General features: G+C 41.5%; 1 protein-coding gene across 1 annotated transcript; it reads left to right on the top strand.

The window, feature by feature from the left end:
• The first annotated feature begins 2095 nt into the window (after window positions 1–2095).
• On the top strand, window positions 2096–9154 carry LOC110192778 (interferon-induced protein with tetratricopeptide repeats 5-like). The gene is made up of 2 exons (XM_020964165.2): window positions 2096–2568; window positions 7008–9154. The coding sequence occupies exons 1-2, from the start codon at window positions 2564–2566 to the stop codon at window positions 8443–8445; spliced, it is 1443 nt and encodes a 480-aa protein (XP_020819824.1). The 5' UTR covers window positions 2096–2563; the 3' UTR covers window positions 8446–9154.
• The last annotated feature ends 7335 nt before the right edge of the window (window positions 9155–16489 follow it).

Below are 16489 nucleotides of genomic sequence, written 5' to 3'. Positions count from 1 at the left end.
CCTCCCTCCCTCCACTCTGTATCCTCTGGATTCCTTCTTGGCCCCAGGCTCAAAAATGAGGCCTGCTGTTACCAGGCAACAGTGAAGACAGCTGCCCCTAGAGCTTATCACAGCTGTATAGACTGCTGGAGGGTGGGGGATGGTGCCCAATTCTTTCCAAGAATGTGAATCCTAAGAGATTGCAGGATTCTGTTTAAAAACAGGGCCCATCCTTTCATGTGGTTGCTATGCAGGATCTATGATATAGAGGCTAATGAACTTTCTTCACATTATCTCCAATATTTTGTTTGGTTTTCTTACACTAAATCTATTCCAGGCCAGTCTATGCAAAAGTTTTGTGCTCTCTGAGGACAGGCAGGTGCCATAACTTGGATACATTCTGCACAGCTACCTACTACCAAGTACTAATGGTCCCCTGAGGCAGAATGCTGACGAAATTCTCTTCCTTCCCTTCCCCTGCCCTCCCAAAAAAGCTCTATGAATTCAGGGTAGGTATTATCTGGTCTTCTTTAAGTGGAAGAAGCCAGGAAAGGTGTGTGGCACAATGAATAACACAGACCTAGACGCAGATGCCAATTTCAGAGATGTGCCATGACACTCCCTCCCCCTAGCTAATAATAATAGTTCCCATTAATGTTTACAAAGCACATTACACACATTAGGGGTGTATGAAAAACATATCAGGTATATTTCAGTCATGGCTATTGGGAAAACCCTTAACTAAACAAAGAATAGAGAGGATTACAAAGGTCTGGTCCATGATATCATGTGGGAAACTAAAAAAAGTCTAAGTCCAAGAACCATCCCCTAATGGACCGGCGGTCAAGATATGAACAAGCAGTTCACAAAAGAATGGCAAAATATTAACAACTGTTCTGAATCACTAATGCTAAGAGAAACACAAATCAAAATGCCTCTGAGGGCAAATGTTGTAGGCGCTGAGGAAAAGCAGGTGCACTAATAAAGTATTTGTGAATCTCTGAATTGCTTCCCCTCCCCCCCGGCCCCATTCTGAGAAACAATTTGGAATTGTTCTAAGAAAGAGACTAAAATACCCATAGTCTGGATCGGGAGCCAAAGGATCCGAGTTTAAATACAGCCTAAGACACTACCTATGTAATCCTGGGTAAGCCATGGAAGCTCTCTATGGCCTCAGTTTCCTCATTATAAAAGGATGGAGTGGGATTCGATGAAAATGTCTTTTCCAGCTCTAATTCTATGAATTTATTATCTTTTAACTCCGAGATCCTTCTGCTGGGTATACACTTCAAGGAGGTAGATCAAAGTTAGAAATAAAGTTCTCATGTATCTCAAAATAGCTGAAGTGACATTTTTTTGTAGTAGCAAAGACTGAAAACAAAGTTGATGACCATGGATTGAGCAATATGTAACAGAAAAAATGTAGTGGAATGTTGATTATTGTGCCATAAAAAATTATTAATATCAAGCTTGGCAAGACAAACAGCAATAACCTTCTCTTTTCCACTGAAAAGAGAAAAAGTCTGTTTGCTTTTTCAGTGACAAAAATAAAACTCAACTTAATACAAAGTAAAATCAACAGACCCAGGAAAATATATACAATTAGCCACAATATAAACGCAAGTTGAAAAATTGGAAAAAAAAACCCCACAGCTGTGTAATAATGCCTAAGCTTGGTCTGGGGGAGAGATAGAATATACCTCAGTCCCTTCTTTGCAGAAGTGGCATGATCACAGGTTCTGAATAAGACATATACTGCCAAGTTAGTTTATGTGTTTTGCCGAAATGTTTTTATTTCTCCGTTATTTGTAATGAGGGATGGCACTCAGAGGAAGAGATGGAGGAGAGATTTCTTTGAAAATCAGGGTGATGTAAAAACGAAAGCTATCAATAAAACATTTTAAAAGTAAAAAAAAAACTTGCTTTTCCATAGCCACCTAAAAGCACACCATTTCAGCCATTCATTTTTGTATAACTATAGGATACAAAGGGTTGGGTATTTATGGTTGGGTCAACTCAAATCCATCATCATTCCTGAGAAAAGCCATTCCAATCACAAAATGTAGAGGGTGTCTCCGTGGCTTCGCCTTTAGATACAGAAGGTGAAACTAGGACTCGCTGAGTCAGGTGTTGATTGGCCCCCAGGCTATTTACCAACTCTCCCCAACATCCCTTCTCCATCCAATACTTGTAAATTTCGGGAGAAATCAATCAGCTTTCTGCAAAAGCTCGCAACAGAACACTTACTCCAGCAAGAGAGGGTTTCTTCTGAGAAGCAGGGCCTCTAACAGCCCTCAGCTCAGAGCTCTCTCCACTCACGTCAGATTCCACCCACCCCCCAACAGGATCCAGTTCAGCTGGGAAGCAGTCTCACTTTCCGGTTTCCGTTTTTCTCCACGTTGCTCAACTTTAAACAAACAATAAGAAGAAGAAATAATAAAAAGGCAAGAACAGCAGCAACAACAAAACTCCCAACAATTAAGCCTGTAACTTTCCCAGCGAAGAAACTGCGAGAAGGAGTAGTCAAAAAAACGGAGAAGAAATCCCCGAGACTAGAGCGGCTGCAGACCAGTCCCTAGCCAGCATGAGGTAAATAAATGGCTTTCTCTGCCTTCTCTCCCCCGAACCTCCTTAGTCCCTTTGCAGCTTTTCCAAACGAGACTTTCCTTGAATTCAGGTGTTTGAGCAAGGAAAAGTCCAGATGCAGGTGCGGACCGCGGCTCTCTTTAGTTAGCCAGGCCATTTCGCATCAGTCGGACGGGACTCCTTCAGGGATCCTCTGTGCCCTGACCGACGCTGCCCAGCACTTCCTACCATCCCGGGGTAGGAAGGGGAGAGGCAAGAACACCAGAGAGCCACCGGATCCAAGTCAGAGCCAGAAATGGAGCTCGCCGCTAGAGATACAGGAAACTTACAAGGCGACTTTTGCAAACTTTGAATAAGGTTTTTGGCTTGTTTTGTTTTTCATACTTCGCAGTCAGAGTGGGTGACTTATTTGTTAAAAAAAAAAAGTCTCAGTGGAAAAAAAAAGGTCTGCTCTGCTTTGTGTCTTAATGACAAAAGAATTGCCTCACGTTTTCTAATTTATGTGGTAATGGGGGTGTAACCAAGACTGTACGCCTGGAGCCCTTTGCAATGTTTGGGGACGAGCCAGCCACCCTAACAGCACAGCTCCTCCCTCCATAGACAAAGAGCTGAGACCTCGGGGATGGGCAGGAGCAGTAGCCTCCGACTGCAGCCCTCTGTCCCTAACCTACCCACTCTGCCCCCCAAACCCTCCCCTCGCGCCCCAGGCTGTTTGCATAGGACTTTCTGCAGATCCTAGATTGCTCTGGTTCTGCCTCCTCTTGGCCCCAAGGAAGGCTGCCCAGGGGTTCAAAAAATGAGGTGTGAGGCTTGAGGGGGATAGGGGAGGAGCAAGCTTGCTCTCTCTTTTGAGGACAGAGACAGCCATCTTTTCACCCATTCTGAAGTACTGCTCCCCTTTCTGGCAGAGAGTGTGAGGAGGTGGAAACTCGGCCCACCAAAGTTCTGGTTATATGTGGCTGGTGAGGTCGGGCCCCCCTCCCTGTTCCAGGAGACTGCTAGAAGGGAGGTCAAAATCCTGAAATCCTGCCCACGTAGGCAGTGTAGGGCCAAGTTCCACACTGCCTGTTTGCTCTCCTACACCAAGCCCTGATCCTTTGTAGGTGGAAGGGTGTATAGCTAGAGAGGGGAGATTGCATCTTTGCTCCCCACTATCTCCCCTCCCCCTTTCTCCCTCCTTCTGTCTTCCCCTCCCCCTCCACCCCTTTGGCTCCTGCTCACAGACCAAATTCTTGCTTCTGCAACTGCCTGAGAATTATGAAAGGTTCCAGTAGTCTCCAGGGTCACAGAAGAGTTTGTCCAAGTGAACTGGACATTTAGGGTGGTGCCCACCTGCTTGCTGCCTTTAATCCCCTTATTTCAAGGTCTTTTCTGGGTCACCATATATGATTTAATGGTTAACCCTTTCACTTTCCCTGAGACTGTGGGAGCAGCCCCATTCCAGACAAAATTTCCAAGTAAAGTTTGTCATTAGTATGCTCCTTTCTCCCCTTTCTGGACCCCTGCCCTTTTTCCAAGTCCAGGTACCTCTACCCTCAGGGCCCTATTGCCTTTGTAGGGCCCCCCACCCACCCATTCAAAAGGGTGGTGCAAAGGAAATATCTTTGAACTGGGAGTATCAGGCCATGAGTGAGAGGTCTGCCACTAATTTACACTATGCATGCAATGTGACAACACATTTAATCAAATGAAAGGAGGAGGGTATAGTGCCCAGTGCTAACCCTGAAACAAGAGAGCCTAGATTCGAACTTCAGCTTTGCCAGTTACTGTGTAACCTAGTGCAACTCAACCTCTCTGGGCCTTGGTTGGCTCCTCTGCAAAATACAACACAATAAACATTTATTAAGCACCTACTACGTGCCAGCCACAATGCTAAGTACAGGGGATACTTAAGGTATGATCTTGACCAAGTCACTTAACCTCTGTTTGTCTCAGTTTCCTCAACTATAAGAAGGGGCTAACAATAGCACCTACCTCCCAAGGTTGCTTCAAAGATCAAATGAGATATTTGTAAAGAGTTTAGCATATAGTAGGCAGTTAATAAATGCTTGTTTCTTTCCTTTGATTCTCAGTTCACTGGGCAGAGGTTGAGCAAGTCCTTTTACTTCTCTGTGCCTCGGTTTCCTCATCTGTAAAGTGAAGAAGTTGGATTAGATAATCTCTGTGGTCTCTTCTAGCCCTAAAATTCACTAGTGGACTCCCATTTCATAGATCACAAAAAGGAGACCCAAAGAGATTATGTCCTTTGCCCAGGGCTATACATGTAGCTAATATTCAGATAAGAAGTAGACACCAGGCATCTTGCTTATTCCTACATTCCACTTTTAACTAAATCAGGCTGCCCTTCCTGTCCATCTTTTTAACACAATTTCATTTGTTTAAGAATGTTGAGTAAAGGCTGTGAATTACTCAAGCTGCCTAAATGACATCAACCATCCCCACCCTACCCCTCCTCTCAAGGGGGTTGGTTTGTTATCCCACATGAATATTTAATTGGCATAATTTCACGTTTCATGCAGGAGATATATATATCCATTCATATATCCACTATATATCTATACAGTTATATAATAAATTTTCATGTATACATATATGCACATATACATACATCTATGTATATGAAAGTTTGGGATTTAGGGTCTTCCATTTTCCCTTAAATTACCATTTGACAAGGCAGCTAAGTGGCACAGTGGATAGAGCACCGGCCCTGGAGCCAGGAGGACCTGCGTTCAAATCCAGCCTCAGACACATAACACTCACTAGCTGTGACCCTGGGCAAGTCACTTAACCCCAAATGCCTCACCAAAAAAAAAATCATTTGACTTACCCTGCCTATAGGTAAAGTCACCCCTAATTTGGCCCCATGCCTTGTCTTCTCCTCACCCCCACATTTAGCAGGTGCTACTCTGCCTTAAGCTCTGGGAGCCTGCCTTGTTCCTGACACCTAGGAACAGGTGCACCTGTCATTCAGGAGTTCTTAAACTATCTGGGCTAGTTGCATACCCTACTAGAGAAGGAGAGTATTAAGACTCCCTAGATTCCATATCAAAGGCCTTAGAGGGACCTTTAAATACCATAGAATCATGGAGATCATCTGGTCTGATTCCCCTCATTTTACATTTGTAAAATATTGGAGCCCAGGAAGAAGTCACTTGCCCATCACATAGGCTCTTATAATAGCTATGGCCCTCCTTTAGCTGGCCCCAGAAATACTTAGTTTGACTGAAAGTAGGAGCCATTGCAGTCATTTACTTGAAGAGTTTAACGGTCTGTGCCTAATTACCATATCACTCAACCATGATCGGCATCCATAAATGTGTCATTAATTGTGTTGCGAATTTTATTTGATTACAGCACTAACCTTTTTCCATACCTTCAGGTTTGCACTATATCTGGGTAGTCTGCTTAGATCATTGGAGAGAAGAGCCATGGGTTTGGGCTATTTTTGTTAAACCTGTGCTGAGGGATCATATTTACATGGAATCAGAAATACAGAGCTAAAAGGCACCAGAGAAGCCATATAGTCCACTTACCTCCTTTTCTGATGAGAAAAATGGAGCTAAGTAACTTCCCCAGGTTCACATAGTAAGGGGCAAAGCTGAAATTTGAACCCCAGACCTTTGATTCCAGAGCCAACACACTCCTTCCATGTAATGAAACACATTAAACCACATTGCATGCCCATATCTTATGTAAATGAATCATTATGGATATTTTCTCCATACCAAGCAACGGAGAGAGCCTTCTTTAAAAGGCAGATTATTACCAATCCCTCCTCTGCTTAGGTCACTAGCCTTTTTTATGGGAAATTCTAAGTAGCTCGCCTGCCAAAAGACCAAAGCATTAATTTGTAGTTTGCAAAGTGGCCTTTGTTTCACAGATTTCATGTGCATTTGTGACATAAGCTCAGATAGAGTGAAATAATAATAATAAATAGCATCTAAGTTGAGTTTTAAGGTTTGTGAAGCACTTTACCAACATTATCTTATCTGAATCTCACAACAATCCTGTGAGTTGAGTACTTTTATTAGAGTCATTTTATTATGGTTGAAGAAATATAGGTCCAAGTGAAGGGATTTGGCCTAGATCACAGACCTTGTGGGATTTGAACTCAGGTCCTCTTGCAGCAACTATTGCTGCTGCTGGTGCTGGTGCTGCTGCTGCTGCAACTACTACTACTACTACTACTACTACTACTACTACTACTATACTACTACTACTACTACTATTACTACTACTGCTACTACTACTAGTAGCATCAGATGGCAGAAAATTACCCTATTAGTTACCAGTTCAGATCCACAGCAGTGGGAAAAGCTGTTATTTGAAAGGCAGGGAAACTCATGATACTGTAAATAAGAGATTTCACTGTTTGGGGAATTATTAATCCCTTGTCATTTCCATTGGTTCTTCTAAATTGAAATTGATTTTATCTTTTGCAGTCAAATGCCTAGGAATTCCTTAAAAATTATTCTGAGGCAGCTGAAATGCCATTTTACATGGAACTTGCTGAAGGAAGACATTGATCTACTTAATCTGGAAGACACAATAATTGACCAGATTGAATTCCTAGATATGAAATCCAAAGTCACCCTTTATAACCTATTGGCCTATGTAAAACATCTGAAAGGTCAAAATGAGGAGGCACTGAGATGCTTAAAACATGCAGAAGAGAGAATCCAGGTGGAGCATGCTGACCAAGTGGAAATAAGAAGCCTTGTTACCTGGGGGAATTTTGCCTGGGTGTATTATTACATGGAAAGATTTTCCAAAGCTCAGTATTATGCAGACAAGGTGCAAAAAGGCTACCGGAAGCTGCCCAATTCCTCCCGCTATAAGATAGAATGCCCCGAGGTTTACTGTGAGGAGGGGTGGGCTCTGCTAAAGTGTGGAAGGAAGTATTATGAGAGGGCCAAGGCATGTTTTGAGAAGGCCCTGAAAATAGAACCCGACAACCCTGAGTTCAACTCTGGCTTTGCCATCGCAGTCTATCGTCTGGATGATAAGGAATATTCCTGCCAAAGGGTATCCTCCCTGGACCCTCTCCGGAGAGCAGTGGAACTGAATCCGGACAACACATTTGTCATGGCCCTACTTGCCCTGAAGCTTCAAGACCTAAAGCAGGAAGCTGAGGGAGAACGGTACATTCGAGAGGCTTTGGAAAAGATGTCCTCACAGCCTTATGTCCTTCGATATGCAGCGAAATTTTACCGGAGACAAAACTCCCCCAGTAAAGCTCTTCAGCTCCTAAAAATCGCCTTGCAGGCAACACCCACTTCTGCTTTCTTGCATCACCAGATAGGGGTTTGCTACAAAGTTCTGATGATCCTTGTGAAACAGTCGACCAAAAAACGACCCAGGGAAAAAGAGAAAGAGAAACGGGAGCTGATTCAGTCTGCCATATTTCATTTTCGAGCAGCCATGGAGCAGAACTCCATGTTTGTGTTTGCCTACACAGACCTAGCCAACATGTACGCAGAGGCCGGTCAGTATGAAAAGGCAGAAGATGTATTTCAGAAGGCCCTTCACCTGCAGCACGTGACGGACGAGAACAAGCAACAGGTCCATTTCCATTATGGCCGCTTTCAGGAGACCCACAGGAAATCTGAGGATGCAGCTATGTACCATTATTTAGAAGGTGTAAAAATCAAAGTGGAGTCTTCTATTACCTCCAAACTGATTAGTGCTCTGCAGAGATTGGCCACGCGGAGACTCTATGAGAATGCCGTTGATGTAAAGAGCTGGGGGGCCCTGGGTTTCATTCACAAGCTGAAGGGACAAAAGAGACAAGCCATCGAATGCTATGAGAGAGCCCTGAAGCTAGATCCCGAGAACGGGGACTACATCAGCGCCCTGTTTGAGCTGCGGCTGTCCTTTTGAGTCTCCTGGTTTGTAGTATGAGGTCTAGGAGCTGCATTCCCAAGGTGGGATGAGAAAAAATAGACAAGCCAAGGATGAGCTAGGACAAGAGCCCTAGGACAAGAGTTCAATTCCCGAGCTTTGGTGACTATGCCAGTCCCCTGTTTGAGCTGCGGCTCTCCTTCTAAATCCTCCAGTTTTTGTAGCATGAAACCTAAAAGATGTTTTTTAGGTTTGCAATAGAATGTGATAATTTGTGACTATCCTGTGTTATCATCACATATGTTTATGCAGTATAAACATATAAAAGGACTAACATGCATGTAGTTTAGACAGTAGTTTAACAATGTCTATATTACTTCTTTCAACATACCTTTGGGAAAACTAATCATTGTAATTCTATAGGTTTGAATAGAATAGACTATGTGGGCTAGAAGGGACCTTAGGGGGTCACCTAGTACAACGTGCTTTTTTTCAAAGGGGAAGAAACTGGGACTCAGAGAAATCAAGTGATTTGCAAAGCAAATTAGGGGCAGAGCCAGGATTAAGCACCCAGGACTAAGAACCGGTTAACTCGCAGATCAGTCCTCTTCCTCTATGCCTCTCTCTTCTTTACAAATAGAATACTTTTGTTCATAATGACACCATCTATTGGATGAAATATGCTGCTTGAGTCTGGTTGTGCCTTGGATATTTTTTTGAATAAATAAAAGTGCCTTCTGGACCCAAAGTCCTACTAGAGTTTGTTCATCTCATTCTTTCCATTTTGCTTGTTTGTGAAAATAGGCTCCAAAGAGACTAAATAGGTCCTTCCTCCTGATTTTAGAAAACTTTCCTATACAATACAGCTCTCACTTCATGGCAGTCACCTTCTTGACACATGACCAATATGGATATCATTGGTTTGAGAAACATCGCAGTGAAGCCCAGGTTTGGAAAGCTAGTACACACCAAGGTAAGAAAAGATCTGATCAGCTGTGCAGGAGCCACAACGTGACAGCCTTGTCCGTTAGTGCTAAAAACGGGGTGGGTCAGTGGTGACAACAGATGCAGCCATTTTGATAAAATCATATTCTTGGCCGTACAAATAAAAATTTACCCTCTAAAAGCTGATAAGCTCCATCATGTTTAGGATGTATTGATGGTGTGATGTCATCGTTGTGGGTACTAATTGCTAAAAAAAAAAATCCAGAGCAAAACTCAATAAGCATTTTAAATGCCTGCTATGTATCAGGCACTGTGCTCAGTGCTTAGAGTATAAAAGCAAAACCAGAACAATCTCTTCCCTCAGGGATTTTACATTCTATGAAGGAAACAGCAGACATAAAGAAAATCTAGCTTATTTTACCCTAGATCTCATGAGCCCTACTAAACACATCATGGTTTCATGGAAGCTTGTGTCCTGACCAGAATAGGAAATTCGGCATCTTAGGTCACCAGATACTCAAAACCTTCTCTGGTCAGGACCCCAGGTCCACCTCTTGGCTTCAGCTTGCAACTGCTCCTATCACAGACCTTCTGATCCTCAGTTCAGCAATGTGCACAAACCCTTGCAGGTAAATTGTGTTACAGATCGATGGAGCAACAGAGATGCTAAGAGTCACCAGTTCAGATACTTAGATGCCAGCTCTTAGCAATCAACATGTATTAAGTGCCCACTCTGTGCCAGGCACAGAGCTAAGTGAGGGAGGCATAATACCATAATAGATAATAAGCACCCATCTCCATAATAAGAATAAACAAGTTTTAAAAACGTCTTGAGTCAGCAAACACTTGACTTACTTGCTAACCAGAGGGATACAGGCAGCCAGGAGTTTACAATATAATTTCATTTGTACAATCTCAGGAAAAAAAGAAGTGTGAGATTATCACATTGTAAAAGCCAAAAGCAATAAAATTGGGAGAGGGGATGGGCAAGAGACTCAATTTTTAAAAGCTGTCCTGTGGGCCTTTAAGGGTGAAACTAGAAGGAGAAAAATAAACAGAATGAAGATGAAAAAAGATTTTTATGACAAAATCTTCTCACTGTCAAGGATAGGGAAGTCACCTCATTTGCATCCTTCTTAATTCCAGTACCTGCCCTCTGTTATTTCTTATTTATCTTGTTTGTTTGTCTACGTTAGTTTATTTGTTGTTTCCCCATCAGACTGTAAGCTCCTTGAGGTTGAAGAGCTGTCTTTTGCCTCTTTTTATATCTCCAGTGCTTGGCACAGTGCCTGGCACGTAGTAGGGATTTAATAAATGTGGATTGATTAACACCACAATATAGCATATGCTCATGAAAGAGATGAAAAGAGTACCAATGAGAACCAAGGCAGGAAAAGGAGCTTATGTTTATATAAAACATCAACTGATCGTGTCAGGTCCTGGAAGGCTGGAAGTGGTGGAGCCCTGACATCTCACCCCCAGACAGGTGGTATCCATTAAGTGTCCTGCTCTTCTCACTCCACTGGGCATTGCAGCTGCATGGATCTAGCACGGCCCATCACGCTGGGGACACAGGCGTGGAGTCAGGATTTAATAGGAGTGACTGACATATTTGCACCCCGATTATAATGGGATTCATTGAGAGAATAAATTGGGGAACTCCAAGCCATCCCTGGAGCGGTAAAATGACCCAGGGAGAGCATAATGTTAGGCAAATGGCAGCAGAGAGGCTCACAAATTCACAGAAAAACCAAACCCATGAAAGGAGCCAGCAACAAAGGCCAGTCTCAGGTAGCTACATACAAATTAAGAATAATGAGGAGGGAAACAGAATAAGCATTTATCAAGCATCTACTTCGTGACAGGCATTGTGCTAAGTAAGCTTTTTGCAAATGTTGTCTCATTTTATCATCACAATTGAGGAAATTGAGGTAAACAGAAATTGAGTGACTTGCCCAGAGTCACACAGCTAGTGAGGCTCTGAGGGTGGAGCTAAGCTCAGGTCTTTCTGACTCACTCGAGGCTCAGCGCTCTTTGCACTATGGCGCCACCTAGTGGCCTACTGAGCACGGTGAAATGAAGGTCGTGAAGGAAGAATGCCACGTTAACCTCATCTCAATCTGAGGTTTATGGGGATCAAGCACACGACTGGAATATGGCCATGCAGATACGACTTATTTGAAATGAACAGGACAGGTAAAAGTGTGTGGAGGAGATATAAAGAGAAAAGAGAGAGAGGAGAGAGAGAGAGAGAGAGAGAGAGAGAGAGAGAGAGAGAGAGAGAGAGAGAGAGAGGAGAGAGAGAGAGAGACAGAGAGAGACAGAGAGAGAGAGAGAGAAGAGAGAGAGAAGAGAGAGAGAGAGAGAGAGAGAGAGAGAGAGAGAGAGAGAGAGAGAGAGAGAGAGAGAGAGAGACAGAGAGAGAGAGAGAGAGAGAGAGAGAGAGAGAGGGAGAGAGGGAGAGAGAGAGAGAGAGACAGAGAGAGAGAGAGAGAGAGAGAGAGAGAGAGAGAGAGAGAGAGAGAGAGAGAGAGAGAGGGAGAGAGAGACAGAGAGAGAGAGAGAGAGAGAGAGAGAGAGAGAGAGAGAGAGAGAGAGAGAGAGAGAGAGAGAGAGAGAGAAGAGAGAGAGAGAGAGAGAGAGAGAGAGAGAGAGAGAGAGAGACAGAGCAGAGACAGAGAGAGACAGAGAGAGACAGAGAGAGAGAGAGAGAACTGCAATGTGAGAAAATCCAAGATGCAGAATGAGGACAATGTGTACATGATGATAACTGGAGATAGAAATAAATGCAATGCATCATTAGCATATGCTGCAGAGTACCTGGGCAGAGAGAAGAAGCAGATGGAGGAATCTGTGGGGAAGAGATTGCAGGCTTATCTCAGGGGCATGAAATAGTAGTGACTGGGAACTTTGGAAAACACCTGGACACCTGCTAGACTCACCACTGGAGTGTCCTCTACTAAAAGCAAAGCAAGTAATAACTTCTTGACATACCTTAAAGACAATTTCGTCTTTCAAAAAGTAGGAGGTACTGATGACAGGACCTTCTCATTTGGACCTAATTCTTGGCCACCAGGAAAAACTGGTGACCAGAGGAGTAGAAATGAGGGGGATCTTGTTAGGAAGTGACCTCTACTTCCCAGATTTTGTGATAGAGAAGAAAAGGAAAGCATGGCGGAGTCTGACATGCACCACCAATTTTGGAGAGCAAATTTCAAGGCATTCAGAAAAGAAAAAGATAGGTCAGATCTCATGATTTAAAGTTCTACAGCCTCAGTGTTCTCATTTATAAGACGAACCTGGTAATAAATAGTACCTAGTCATTGTGAGCATCAAATGCGGTTAGATAGAGATGTGAATAAATAGAGAGAGTTTTGCAAACTTTAAAATGCTATATGACTCATTTATTATCATCATTATTATTGTTATTAATTGCAGGGAAAATCATCCTAGGAAGAATAGGAAACTCTCAAGAATGGTATTCTGAAGACATAAAAAGAAACAATTCCACTGAGAAAAAAAATGGGGAGATTTTCTAAAGATACAGATGTGGATTACAGGGAACCCATTGACCAGAACAGAATTTTTAAAGCTGGTACAGAAGATACAAACAAAAGTATATACAGAAGATCAATATAAGAATGTAAAAGACTATCACAGTCTTGTAAGAATAGTACAGGGAATGTTTCTCACCTCTTTGGCAGAAAAATAATGGGCTAGAAATATAGAGTGAGACATAAATTTTCAAACACAATGTATGAATTTATTTTTGCCTAATTATACTTATTTGTTATAAGGAAGGACTTGTTTTGGGGAGGATTTTGCAGGAGGTAGCAAGACCCAGTAAAGGAAGAAAAGAGCAGTATCAATGAATCATTTAGAAATATACAGAAAAGAGCAGAAGGAATTTTAGAAGGGGATACCAAAAAGCAGGGCAGTGTTAGAATTACAATGTTAAATTTGAAATATAATGTTTAAAAAAGATACACAAAGTGGAGATTCACAATTTCATGTGTTCTTTTCTGTTCTTTGGAGAAAAGGTCAAGTTTGTTGATTGTTTATGATAATTTAAAAAGAGGGAGAAATTAAAAGAATAGTGTCAGGAATGAAAATGCTTTAAATATGATGCTAGTGAAATAAAAAACCCAAAGAAAACAAAAGGGACTGGTTGGATTTGGAGAAGCAGAATTAGGAGGCCAAGAAGTGTGCATAGGCTTAGACATATTGAGGGGGAAAGGAAGATCAAAGAAGTAATGAATGGGATCATTCCCATCAATTCCTGCTCAGACCAGGATTACTGGTCAGATAGGCATCACTCCTCAAGGTAGGATCACTGCTTAGGGTGATTACTGCTTAGGGTAAGATCATTGCTCAGAGTGGGATCACTCTTCAGGGTGGGATCACTCTTCAAGGTGGGATTACTGCTCAGATTGAGATCACTGCTCAGAATGGGATCGCTATCTACTGCTCAGATTGGAATCACTGTTCACTTCCATTAGATTTTGAATTTTAAATTTTCTCCCCCTCTCTCTCCTCCCCCTTCCCAAAATGATGTGTAATCTGATATAGGCTCTACTTATACATTCATATTAAGCATATTTTCACATTAGTCATGATGTATAGAAGAATTATAACTAACGGGAGGAACCACAAGAATGAAGAAACAAAATAAGACAACAAAAGAAAAGGTGAGCAAATAGTACACTTCTATCTTCATTCAGACTCCATAGTTCTTTCTCTGGATGTAGATAGTATTTTCCATCATGAGGCTTTTGGAGTCATCTTAGATCCTTGCATTGCTGAGAAGAGTTAAGACTTTCAAAGTCAGTCATCGCACAATGTGGCTGTTACTGTGTACAGTGTTCTCCTGGTTCTGTTCACTTCACTCAGCATCAGTTCATATAAATCTTTCCAGGTTTTTCTGAAGTCCGCATGCTCATCATTTCTTATAGCACAATAGTATTCCATTACATTTATGCCACCATCTGTTCAGCCATTCCCCAATTGATGGACATCCCCTCAATTTCCAATTCTTTGCCACCACAGAAAGAGCTGCTATAAATATTTCTGTACATATGAGTCCTTTTCCCATTTATATGATCTCTTTGAGATACAGATGTAGAGGTGAATGTATTGCTGGGTCAAAGGGTATGCACAATTTTATAGTCCTTTGGTCATAGTTCCAAGTTGTTCTCCAGAATGGTTGGATCAGTTCACAACTCCACCAACAATGCATTAGTGTTCCAATTTTCCCACATCTTCTCCAACATTTATCATTTTCCTGTTTTGTCATGTTAGCCAATCTGATACATAGGATGTGGTGCCTCAGAGTAATTTTCATTTGCATTTCTCTAATAATAGTGATTTAGAGCATTTTTTTCATATGACTAGAGATAACTTTAATTTCTTCCTCTGAAAACTGCCTGTTCATGTCCTTTGACCATTTGTCAATTGGAGAATGACTTGAATTCTGATAAATTTGACTCAGTTCTTATTTATATATTTTAGAAATGAGGCCTTTACCATAGTGCTTAGGAAGTCCTTAAGTGAAACCCAAGCAATATAATTTCACAAATCCAATAAGCAAAAAGGTAAAGTGTGTTTTTTATACTTTTTCAAACTGTCAGAACAAAGCAAACCAAGGCAAGATGAATATACCTTATTGCCGTAAAGCTGCCTGAGTTCTTTCATCAACAGCCTGGGTGTCACTTATGGCATATCTACCACCCATGATCTATATACTGCAAGAAGCACCAGCCCTAACCACAAGACCTTATTGTATAAAACAATATCACTACAGCTGTGACCAGCTGGCTTACTCTATGTAAAATAAGATAAGTGGCAGCTGGCAAGGGTGAGCAGCCAAAATAATGTGTTTGACTTTCTTTGCACGAGGTACCTCTCCATCAAGAGGGATTATTCCAAATGGGTCTATATTTTCCAATGGCCTTGGATCAAATGAGATAATGTACATAAAGCACTTTGTAAACCTTAAAGCGCTATATCCATGTCAGCGGTCATTAGTATTATTAAACCTAATGTGGAAATTCTGGTGTCCTAATGACTATTCTGTGACATTCACAAATTCTTTCCATAATAGACAATGTGCCCTCCTTCTCACCCCTCCTGACAAAAATGAGGTTCTGCAAGTCGGCTAAACCAAGGGTCCTAGTAGTCACAATTTTGAAGGACATAAACGCTGGGAGAAGGATGGAAAGTATGGGATGTTCTTAATTCAAAAATATTCCAATGTCCTAGATAATTATTAAACAGTATTAAGTTTGACTACAAAAAAAAAAAGAAAAGAAATGAGGCCTTTATCAGAGACACTAACTGTAAAAATAATTTTCCAGTTTTCTGCTTCCCTTCTAATCTTGGTTGTGTTGGCTTTGTGTGTGCAAAACCTCTTCAATTTAATGTAATCAGTCATCCATTTTGCATTTCATAATGTTTTCTATCTCTTGTTTGGTCATAAATTCTTCCCTTCTCCATAGATCTGATAGGTAGACTATTCCTTGCTTATAATATCAGTCTCTATATCTAAATCATGTACCCACTTTGACTCTATCTTGGTATAGGGTGTAAGATTTTGGTCTATGCCTAGTTTCTGCCATCGTCTTTTCCAGTTTTCCAAGCAGTTTTTATTAAATAGCGAGTTCTTATTCCAGAAACTGGGATTAGGAGTTGGTAAGGAGAGGTAAGAGAAATTGGAATCTGCAACCTATATACCAGTGAGCTGAATTTCATTAATTCTCCTAATTTAACCTATGGACCAATGGCAAAATTAAATAAAAATTATTAAAGACATAGTTAAAGAACATCTAGAAAAGGAAATAATAATCATGGGAAGCCCAATTTGGCTCTATCAGAAATAAGTCTTTTCAGACTAATGTTATTTCCTTTATTTGACAGAACTACTGAACTGGCAGATGAGGAGACATTTGCAGGTATTTTGATTTTATCTCAATCTATTTATTTGTTTGTTCATCTATCTATCTACCTATCTATCTATGTTTATTTTGATTTTACCTAACATCTAATAAGGTATCCCATACTATTCTCAGATGTGAAGTAGATTATAATATAATTAAGTGGATTCATAATTACTAGAATGTCTGGATTCAAAGACCAGTAAAAG

The sequence above is a fragment of the Phascolarctos cinereus genome, unplaced genomic scaffold, assembly GCF_003287225.1.
Source record: "Phascolarctos cinereus isolate Bilbo 61053 unplaced genomic scaffold, phaCin_HiC Scaffold_3;HRSCAF=262, whole genome shotgun sequence".
Taxonomy (NCBI): Eukaryota; Metazoa; Chordata; class Mammalia; order Diprotodontia; family Phascolarctidae; genus Phascolarctos; species Phascolarctos cinereus.
This window is presented reverse-complemented; position numbering and strand designations above follow the sequence as displayed.